Consider the following 11,107-nt stretch of genomic DNA (forward strand, 5'->3'; position numbering starts at 1 on the left):
ATGGAATCAGCCTTTAACGCCGTAGAGCTCCAGGAGCTCGGGAAGGACGGGGCCGGGGTCCGGGGAAGCTCCGCCCACGAGCCCTGGCTGCCGTGCGCCGGCCCCTCCGCCTTCTCGGCATCGGTCACTGTACCCCGGTCCGCGGCCTTGCCGGGGTCCACCGCCCATGGCTTTGAAAACGCCTCGTACCAGCAGGATGAGGAGCAGAGTGACAGGAAGTCACCAGGCCCGGTCCACAACGAGGTAGTCTGTCTGTCTGTCTGTCTGTCTGTCTTAGTTTTGAATTAACTTACTGTGACTTGAACGCCTCTCAGGCCACCAGGCCTCTTGTTTGGCGACGCTCTGGACTGAGTGTTCTCAGAGCAGCCTCCTCAGTGTGCGGCAGCAGCAGACGATGCGTTTGAGTCCCATGTCTGCCTCAGCCCTTAGTGCCTCCTGCTTCATATTATAGGCGTCCGGACCACAATATATTCGCATCCATCCCGGTGATAGATGCGGTGCCGTGTCCCTCCGTGTTTGTGACCTCACACATGGAGATGGCTCGCCGCTCCAGATCAACAGGTTTGAATCGTGTCCGTTTTACTTTAGTCCCAAAGGTTAAAAAAGTGGATGATGATGTCTGCAAGGGACATGCAGTGTTGAATCTGTTTGAATGGAAGCGTGTTGTTGGGAACTTCCACTTGTGACATCATGAACCGACGTTATAGAAGTCTGCTTTACATCTCTGGGAGACCGGAGCAGCCTGCGCAGCGTTCAATGTAAACTCGGGAAATTGTAGTTCGTGCTCCGTTTCAGAGAACCCGGAAAACTGTAACGTACAAGTACTTAACACGACTAAACTGGACCCCGTGTATTGCTGCCTGCAGCTATATTTATTAGAGTTAGTATTAGCAGTATTAGCAGTAGTAGTGTTTTTATATTTGTAGTAGTATATTTGTAGGTGCTCATACTGGGTGTTTCATTCAGTAGGAAAAACCCGGTTGTAGAAGATGAAGCAGCATGTTTTCATCCGTATTAGTAGTATATAGTATATTATGAGTGGTTAGTAGTACTGGCATGTATTTAATGAGTGGTTAGTAGTACTAGTATTAGCAGTATTAGAAGTAGCTGCAGTTGTAGTTGGGTATGGAATTCAGTTTCCTGAACAGAATAAATATACAGATGGAGGATATGATGGGTGTATGATAGATGGGTGGAGCCCAACTGGGTTGGACCATTGTGTATATTATTGGTAAACGTATTGGGCATATGTTTGTTCGATGCCAGATCCAGTATGGACGTCAGGCTACATGCTAACTGTGTTAGCGCGATGCAAGGCTGCGGATGGGTTCAGCTAGCCTAGCTCCTGTGAACATGGGCAGAAACAAGGGTTTTGAGGTTCAGATATTATTGTTTTATTATCCATGTTTCTGAACCACGTGTTGTTCTTCCTCTCCTGCAGGTGGGGGCGTCGCAGGTGGCGCCGAACCCGCTCCCCTCGCACTCGTATGACGACGATGAGGACGAGGATTCCGGGGGCGGAGGAGGAGGAGGAGGAGGGGAGGCGGACAACGCCGCCCGCAGCCCCGCCCGTCGCCCGGCCGACTTCGGCCTGGCACTGGCGCTGGTCCTCCTGGTGAGCGGCATCACGCTGGTGGTCGTGGCCTACGCCGTCCCCCGCGAGGCCCGGGAGGCGGCAGACCCCGCCGCCGTGTCGGCGCGGCAGATGGAGCGGCTGGAGCTGTACTACGCCCGTCTGGGCTCGCACCTGGACCGCTGCATCATCGCGGGGCTGGGGCTGCTGACACTGGGCGCCATGCAGCTCTCGCTGCTGCTCATGGCGTCCGTCTGCCGTGGCGACGTGCCGGCGTACCGGCGCCGCGCCGCCTTCGTGCGACCCAAGAGGACGTACGGCTCCGTCAACCTTCGGCTGAAGCAGCTGGCGGCGGGGGAGGCGGGGGACGGGGTGCGGCCCGGAACCGCCCCGTCCCCGGACGCGGCGCACGCGGCAGAAAGGGAAAGCCCCGCCCGGCGGGCGACGGCGGCCTGCGTTTAGATCCCACTGGCCGTGAGGGCGGATCCAAAACGGCGTGTGTGACAGGAAGTAGGAGCCCCAGAGAGAAGGAAACACGACCACGGCACAAGACCCGACCCGTTCAGAGGCTCCGACTCCAAACCCCAGGACTGATCACATCAATCAGATCAGTTATTTAACCAATCGATCGATCAAAGGAGGAGCACACGTCAGGACTGAATGTTAAACTTCTGATCAGTCAGAGAAAAAGCACACTGTTAGCTAGCTAGCTGGCTGCTCACCGCTAACTGCTAGCGCTCACACTGAGAAAGAGACGCCGGATATGTTCACGTTTGGTGTCCAGTGGACTTTAATGCACTAGAAGACTTTGGGAGTTACTTTGTTGTTTTGGTGACGGGGGGCCCCCAGGGGCCAAGATGGAATCAATAAATAACAAAGCAGTCACGTTAGCATAGCCGACCTCCACTCCGCTCACCTTGGCTTAGGCTCGTCCAAATGGCCCCGTCCAGTGAACGCTTTCCAAACTTCCACGTCGGACATCTGAATGTAGCGTCCGGGAGACGTCCCGATCGTCGTCATAGCGACAAAAACTCGAAATCAGACACATTGCAAAAATTGGCACGAGCCACACGCGACAGGCCGACGCCCAAAGCCCGACGGCAACGTTGTGCCCAAACGGATCGAGCGGCGAAGGAACGGTCAGAACAACAGGAGGCTCCAGCTGCTTCCTGCTCAGTACCAGAGCCACGCCCTCCAGCCTCCAACCCCACATGGAGCTTCTGGTCGCCACGGCGCCAGGATGTCGTGAAGAGGCCTCTTGGAAGAGCTGCGGCGGCGGTCGTCTCTTGAGGTTTTTCTTGGGAGGGCGGACCCCGGCTCCATCCCAGTGAGTCCGCTACAGAGGCTCCATGCTAACTGTGTTAGCTCAACACATGGCTGCAGATGGGATCAGCTAGCCTAGCTCCTGAGAACCAGACTGGGGTTTCCAGTTCATAGCCAGTCCCGGGGGAATGGACCTTTAACTGCATTTCCTGGTATTGTTTGTAAAGTATATAAACTTAGCGTTGTGTTGGAAACAATCTGCCTTAACACCGTAAACCTGGATATTATACAATATATGTATATTATTATATTATATGTGTATATTATTAAAATATATATATGTATATTATTATAGTATATGTGTATATTATTATAGTATATATATATTATGTTATATATGTATATTATTATAGTATATATGTATATTATTATAGTATGTGTTTATTATTATAGTATATGTGTATATTATTATAGTATATATGTATATTACATATGTATATTATTATATATATATATATATATATATATATATATATATATACATATATATATACATACAGTATATATAAAATGTACGTAAGGTTTTTATGGTGGAGCTGCAAAGCTTCCACTTATGTAGCCTCACATGCACTGAGCCAAGCTAGATCAATGCAACACACACACACACGTCCTGCTGTTGTTTCTTGGAATGTGAAGTAAATTCTTCAGCTCAGTCTGGAAACCAGTTGAAACTGAGCAGGAAATGTTTCTTTCTTTGTTTGTCTGTTGAACCGGACCACCAACCTCTTCACAGATCCCACTTAGTGTTCACATCCCATCGTTGCCCAGTTGCCAACCACGCATCAGCTGTCGGTTGCCGACGGCGTCAGGATGGTTGAGAACGGAACGAACCCATTCCAACCCGTTCGCCCACGGCAACCGCTGATGTTGTAGCAACTGGAGCGCCGCCTCGCGCCTCATGAGCCGTCATGTCACCGTCTCTGAAGCGCGGAGGTCGCTGTTGCGTGTGGATTGTGGATATTGATGTTGTTGTTGTTGACATCACGTTCCTCTCTGAGTGGAACGTTTGTTTCTGGTGATGGGGGAAAGTGGTGAAAGCGTCAATAAAGCAGGTGAAGGTCGAGCGTCATCTGTTCCACCTCCAGACAAACAGGAAGCAGGAAACTGATGCTTGTACTTGGAAGTAGAGGTGAAAACAACACAAACAGAATTGAGTTTCCGCGCGAGGAGCCCGGGCGTGGGAGCACCTCCACCGTCCTCAAGACGCAGGGGGTCCAGAGGAAATCAATGTCTCCATTCCGCCGTCGGGGGAGGGCGGGTGGCGGCTCGGTTGCCGGCTCGGTTGCCATGGAAACTATTTATACTCGGCCGGCGGCGCTCTCAGGTGTCACAAAACGTCCTTGGGTGGAGACGAGGGAGCATCCGCCCTGAAGGCTCCTCTGAGTCTCTTTGTTTTCACTTTTTAACTCCTTCCTACTTTGTTCATTTTAGCGGCACCAGGTTAAAAAAGCTCCTTGATGGAAACGAGCTGTTGTGTTGCAAGATCTAAGGGGGGGGGCGAAGCGTTACAGCGGCAGCTCCTTCTGCCTCCACACACTCCTGCCCTTAGTCAAATGTCTTCTCCACCTCTCCGTAGACAGGCGTGTTGGTTGTTTAGTGCGAGTGTTGACCGGAGTTTAAGATTTCCAAGGAGATGCCGAGGTTACATCAGTGCCCTACACCTTTTTACCTTCAGCCCCTTCAGGACCACCCTGCACCACGCTCCCTGCACCATGCACCCTACACCCTGCACCACGCTCCCTGCACCATGCACCATGCACCCTACACCCTGCACCATGCACCCTACACCCTGCACCCCGCTCCCTGCACCATGCACCCTGCACAACCGGGCCGTCCCCAGAAGCTGGAGGAGTTGACTCAAATAATTTGATTGTTCGTTTTTGTCGTCGGTAGTTTCTTCCGTACGCTGAGCAGCCTTTTCTTTAGAGGACGTCTTTCCAGGCTCGTTGATATCACTTATCACCAAGCACGGTGGTAGAAGTGAAAGATTGATGGAATATAATTTCAGTGGAAATGGAAGTTCTGCATTCCTTATTCTACTGAACTATCTACTCACTGTGGTGTCAACTGAAAGTATCAAGTGTGGAAAAATATAAACGTCAGCAAGGTCGTGAGAAGCAGCGATACATTTCAAGACAAAACTGTGAAACCAATCTCAATGTCATTTATTGAAAGTATATAGAATAGCGAGAAAAATACACAAAGCAATGCTCCCAATGTTGCGGCTTCAAAAAAAACAAGCTGAGAAGGAGGTTGAGGCCGTCCCCTGCCAAAGGGGAGCTCTCAGAGTGAGAAAAAGATAAAGGGCAAATTTGGCCTCTGGGGCTTGCGCTGAGAACACACATCACCACGTCAATCAGTTTTTATCTTGTTCTTGAGTCTTTTTGGTCAAACTACTTCTTTGTTAGTATGTCTCCGCCTTGAGGGGGGTCAAACTGTACAGGAAGTGCTGCACTGGTTCACATGAACATGTCGTCATAACCCGGGGGCGGCAGGTGGTCAGGGTCCGGTCTGGAAAACACACACACACACACACACACACACGTTATTTTCTGTGTACTTCCTGTCTACTTCTCGTGTACTTCCTGTGTACTTCCCGTGTACTCACCCCGGGCGTCCCACGGGGCCGAAGGGGTCGAACCGGGCCCCGGGGGGAACGGCCCCTGGAGGGAGGATGCCCGGGATGCCGCTGGACGGGTCGAACCCGGAGCGAGGAAACCCGGAGCGGAGGGGGTCCAGGATCATTCCCCCCCCACCGTGAGAGCTGGGGGGGGGGGGGGGGGTGTGATACATTTAATTCAGTTTTACTGCTTGAAATACATGAGTGACAGTGTCATGCCAGTGTACTTCCTGTGTGCGGTGGTGTACTTCCTGTGTGCGGTGTGACACTCACCCAAATGGATCCAGATCTGCCCCCCCAACTGAAAATGGAGGAACCATCGGGTCGTTCCTAAAAAACAAAAACATCAAAACAAGACGCTTCCTTTAAAATGCAGCTACATTCAGAACTACAGTACATCTCATGTGTACTTCATGTACATGGAAGATTACCACGTACAGTTCTTCCTGCATTTGAAGTTGTTGATACTGAGTTGAACTCAGTGTTTCTATTTCTTACAACTTTACTGTCGTCCACGTTCTGAGCTCAGCAGCTGTAACTACCCTCCACCTACCTCTCCATCCATCCACCCTCCACCTACCTCTCCACCCATCCATCATCCCTGCATCCATCCATCCATGCACCCATCAACCTACCTACCCACCCACCCACCAACCCACCCACCCACCAGTGCGGCTGCATGTTGGGGTGTCTGGGGGGGAGGCGGAGGGGGTCTCTGTCCTCTCTTCTCCGTCTCCTCCGCTCCTCCTCCACCTCCTCCTCCTCCCTGCGGCTCCTCCTCTCCTCCGCCGCCCGTGGCTCGGCGGCTCCGCCCGGGAAGCTCAGCAGACGGGCGTGCACCTGCCTCACCAGGTCGGCCTCGTCCCGGAACACCCTGCAAGGGAAGCGCCCCCAGCGGGAGTGATGCATTCTGGGTAAGAGGGAGCAGCCATTTTGACGACCTGCTCAGCGCTTTGTTCTGAAGTCAGTGAAACGTGTTGTTGTTGTTGTTGTTGTTGTTGATCAGCGTTCCACTGCTTCCTGTCAGTTCAGGTCATACAGTGACAACTTTAGGGTTGTTCTTTTTTTTGCCTATTTTTAATGCGAGCTGCTGTGACTCCAGGGATGAATAAGCATCCACCCATCCCTCCACCCATCCATCCACCCGAAATCAGAACATAAATATAAATCCTGGATTTCACGTGTGTTAGAAATGCAGAGCAAACATAGATGTTTGCTTTGAGAGTAAAAGTCTAAAGTTCCAACACTGCACTGGGTTCAGCTTCCTCCACCACACACCACCACCCGCCAAAATGACCTTGAGGCACCGACCTGTCGAACACCTGTAGCTGCTCAGCGTCCACATGCTCCACCAGGTTCACCGTCAGGTCCATCACCTCCTGCGTGCTGGTGCTCTACACACACACACACAACAGATACATCATGGCACATACTACTTATTACCATGATACAAGTGTGAGTATATTGCAATACTTTAGTATGTGAGTAATAGATCAATGGCTTCCCAGCCATACGATGTACTACTACATACTACGGTCATGTCGCCCTCTCAGTGCATTGTGGGATACGCTGACTCACCACCAGGTTGAAGAGCAGCGTGGCTGGTGACGTGTCATCGGTGACGGCCTTCACCAACAAGACGGGCGTGCCGCCGTTCCCTTGGTAACGCAGCGTGTACACCTCCTTGCTGCTGCTCCAGTCAGAGGGCAGCAGCTCAGACGGCTTGTCATCGCCACGAGGCTGCAGGGGAAACAGGAAGTTACACTGTCAATTAAACAGGAAGGTACACCGTCAAAGACGCAGGAAGGTACACCGTCAATTAAACAGGAAGGTACACCGTCAAAGACGCAGGAAGGTACACCGTCAATTAAACAGGAAGGTACACCGTCAAAGACGCAGGAAGGTACACCGTCAATTAAACAGGAAGGTACACCGTCAAAGACGCAGGAAGGTACACCGTCAATTAAACAGGAAGGTACACCGTCAATTAAACAGGAAGGTACACCGTCAAAGACGCAGGAAGGTACACCGTCAATTAAACAGGAAGGTACACCGTCAATTAAACAGGAAGATACACTGTCAATTAAACAGGAAGGTACACCGTCAAAGACGCAGGAAGGTACACCGTCAATTAAACAGGAAGGTACACCGTCAATTAAACAGGAAGGTACACCGTCAATTTAACAGGAAGGTACACCGTCAATTAAACAGGAAGGTACACCGTCAAAGACGCAGGAAGGTACACCGTCAATTAAACAGGAAGATACACTGTCAATTAAACAGGAAGGTACACTGTCAATTAAACAGGAAGGTACACCGTCAAAGACGCAGGAAGGTACACCATCAATTAAACAGGAAGATACACCTGAACGTATGTATATGTATGTAACAAATAATCTCTTGAACTTGAACTTGAACTGTCAATTAAACAGGAAGGTACACCATCAATTAAACAGGAATATACACCTGAACGTATGTATATGTATGTAACAAATAATCTCTTGAACTTGAACTTGAACTGTCAATTAAACAGGAAGGTACACCGTCAAAGACGCAGGAAGGTACACCGTCAATTAAACAGGAAGATACACCGTCAAAAAAACAGGAAAACAATAATAAGGTAATGGATTATAACAACAGGAAGAAAATGAAAAAATGGCAAATACACGCAATAACAAAACTGAAATAGTTAAATGTGTAAAAATAAACAGGATGTACAAAACGTGATTCTATGCACAGGATACATTACTGGTACAAGATAATATAATACAATATTACATTACATTACATTGCATTGATCAGAGGCTTTTATCCAAAGCCACTTACAATTATTCAAACAGTGACGGACGCAGCCATCAGGAGCAATGAGGGGTTAAGTGTCTTGCTCAAGGACACTACAGCATGCTAGCAGGAGGAGCCTGGGATCCAACCAGCAACCTTTAGATGACTAGACCACCAGCTCTACCTCCTGAGGTACCGTCCCCACAATATATACTAAACAATATATACTTTATTGTCTTGGGTTCCAAGCCGCTGCATCACACTGCCAACAACACGCATAGTACATATATCATACATCATACATCATACATACATAGTATATAGTACATAGATCATACATACATGGAACATAGATCGCACATACATCATACATGCGTAGTATAAAGTACATAGATCATACATACGTGGATCATACATACATGATACGTAGTATAGTACATAGATCATACATACATGGTACATAGCTCACACATACATCATACATGCGTAGTATAAAGTACATAGATCATACGTACGTGGATCATACATACATACATAGTATAGAGTGCACACATCATACATACATAGTATATAATACATCATACATACACAGATCATACATACATACATTTTATATATAACATAGATCATACATATGTAGTATATAGTACATAGATCATACATACATGGATCATGCATACATAGTACATAGCTCATACATACATAGTAACTCTAACTCATATAACTGCCCTTCTGCTTTGTACCCCACTCTGTATGATCTTTTTCAGTCTTATTTTATTTGTATTTTATTTGATTGATATTATTCTGTTCACTAAGTGCATCAGGTTTTAGGAATCAGTTGGTTTCAGTTAGTTGCTAGGTAGGAACTAGGTTAGTTATTATGTTTGCTTTAGTAAATATTGTTCATTATCTCCGGTTGCAAAGACATTTCACTGCATATATGTATGAAAGTATGTATGTGTATTAAAGTATGTATGTGTATTAAAGTATGTATATGTATGTGAGGAATAAACCTCTTCAATCTTTGGAATATAGTACATACATCATACACACATAGTATATAGTACATACATCATACATGGATCATACATACATACATACACCATATATACGTAGTATTTAGAACATAGATCATACATACATGGATCACTTCACACACACACACACACACACACCTGCTTTGCATGAACTTGATCATAAATACATAGTACGTAGACCATACATACATAGTACATAGACCATACATACATAGTACATATATATGATACATACATAGTATACAGTACATGGATCGTACATACATACTGTATATAGTACACAGATCATACACACGTACACACAGACATTATACATATACTTATATTCCATTTCTGACAAGTCTGTTCTGTAAACTCTACACACTGCACCGTTTAATTGACGTGTTGAGGGCGAAGCGCATAGAAGCCCCGTCACAAACATCCAACGTCATCTCGTCAGTTGTATGTTGTTGCTTGTACGTCACGCACCAGCGGAGTGTTCGCGTCGTGTGGTTGCGCCTCCTCCATGTAATGTAACGTCATGTAACGTCATGGAACGTCATGTCATGTCATGTAAAGTTATGTAACGTCATGTAATGTAACGTCATGTCATGTAATGTAACGTCATGTCATGTAACGTCATGTAACGTCATGTCATGTAACGTCATGTAACGTCATGTAACGTCATGTCATGTAACGTCATGTAACGTCATGTAACGTCATGTCATGTAATGTAACGTCATGTCATGTAATGTAACGTCATGTAACGTCATGGAACGTCATGTCATGTCATGTAAAGTTATGTAACTCCTCACCTGCTCCCCGCCGCCCACGCACCTGAATCCCCGTCGGATCAACTCGGTGTGGAGCAGACAAACCACCGCGTCCTGAGGGGTCGTGATGCCGCCTCGGAAGCAGGCGAACGCCACCTCCAGCCCCGCCATGTTGCGGAGCCTCCGCACGACACGCACGACGAGCCGCTCACGCAGCTGCGCTTCAGGGGAAACGAAAGCGGAAGTTGTCTTTGTAAACACGGGCTTTCAGAGTAAAAGTCGATGACGCGTTATAACGGCGGGATTTGAACAGGTCTTTACGACATTTTCGCGGCGGATCAAATCTTACAGTGTTATGTGTTTATAATAATAATAATATTAATATAATAATGTAAGTGTTTATAATAATAATAATAATATAATAATGTATGTGTTTATAATAATAATAATAATATAATAATGTAAGTGTTTATAATAATAATAATAATATAATAATGTAAGTGTTTATAATAATAATATAATAATGTAAGTGTTTATAATAATAATAATAATATAATAATGTAAGTGTTTATAATAATAATAATAATATAATAATGTAAGTGTTTATAATAATAATATAATAATGTAAGTGTTTATAATAATAATAATAATATAATAATGTATGTGTTTATAATAATAATAATAATATAATAATGTAAGTGTTTATAATAATAATAATAATAATATAATAATGTAAGTGTTTATAATAATAATAATAATATTAATATAATAATGTAAGTGTTTATAATAATAATATAATAATGTAAGTGTTTATAATAATAATAATAATATAATAATGTAAGTGTTTATAATAATAATAATAATAATATAATAATGTAAGTGTTTATAATAATAATAATAATATTAATATAATAATGTAAGTGTTTATAATAATAATATAATAATGTAAGTGTTTATAATAATAATAATAATATAATAATGTATGTGTTTATAATAATAATAATAATATAATAATGTAAGT

The 11,107-nt window shown here is 45.7% G+C and overlaps 2 protein-coding genes across 3 annotated transcripts; one reads left to right on the top strand and one right to left on the bottom strand.

Annotated features, from left to right (window-relative positions):
• tmem74b (transmembrane protein 74B) lies at positions 1-2,035 on the top strand (the record flags this gene model as incomplete). The annotated part of the gene is made up of 2 exons (XM_080001201.1): positions 1-243; positions 1,442-2,035. The coding sequence occupies 2 exons, from the start codon at positions 1-3 to the stop codon at positions 2,033-2,035; spliced, it is 837 nt and encodes a 278-aa protein (XP_079857327.1).
• A 3,009-nt stretch (positions 2,036-5,044) lies between these two features.
• psmf1 (proteasome inhibitor subunit 1) lies at positions 5,045-10,315 on the bottom strand. 2 transcript variants are annotated; one of them, XM_080000891.1, is made up of 7 exons: positions 10,129-10,315; positions 7,095-7,256; positions 6,828-6,910; positions 6,184-6,390; positions 5,790-5,846; positions 5,505-5,660; positions 5,045-5,407 (listed from the first exon to the last, which is right to left on the bottom strand). In XM_080000891.1, the coding sequence occupies exons 1-7, from the start codon at positions 10,255-10,257 to the stop codon at positions 5,356-5,358; spliced, it is 846 nt and encodes a 281-aa protein (XP_079857017.1). In that variant the 5' UTR covers positions 10,258-10,315; the 3' UTR covers positions 5,045-5,355. The 2 variants fall into 2 exon arrangements, with proteins under 2 accessions (XP_079857017.1, XP_079857016.1); XM_080000890.1 differs by having other exon boundaries at positions 6,172-6,390.
• Between the last annotated feature and the right edge of the window lie 792 nt (positions 10,316-11,107).

This window comes from Zeus faber (genome assembly GCF_960531495.2).
Source record: "Zeus faber genome assembly, chromosome: 5".
Taxonomy (NCBI): Eukaryota; Metazoa; Chordata; class Actinopteri; order Zeiformes; family Zeidae; genus Zeus; species Zeus faber.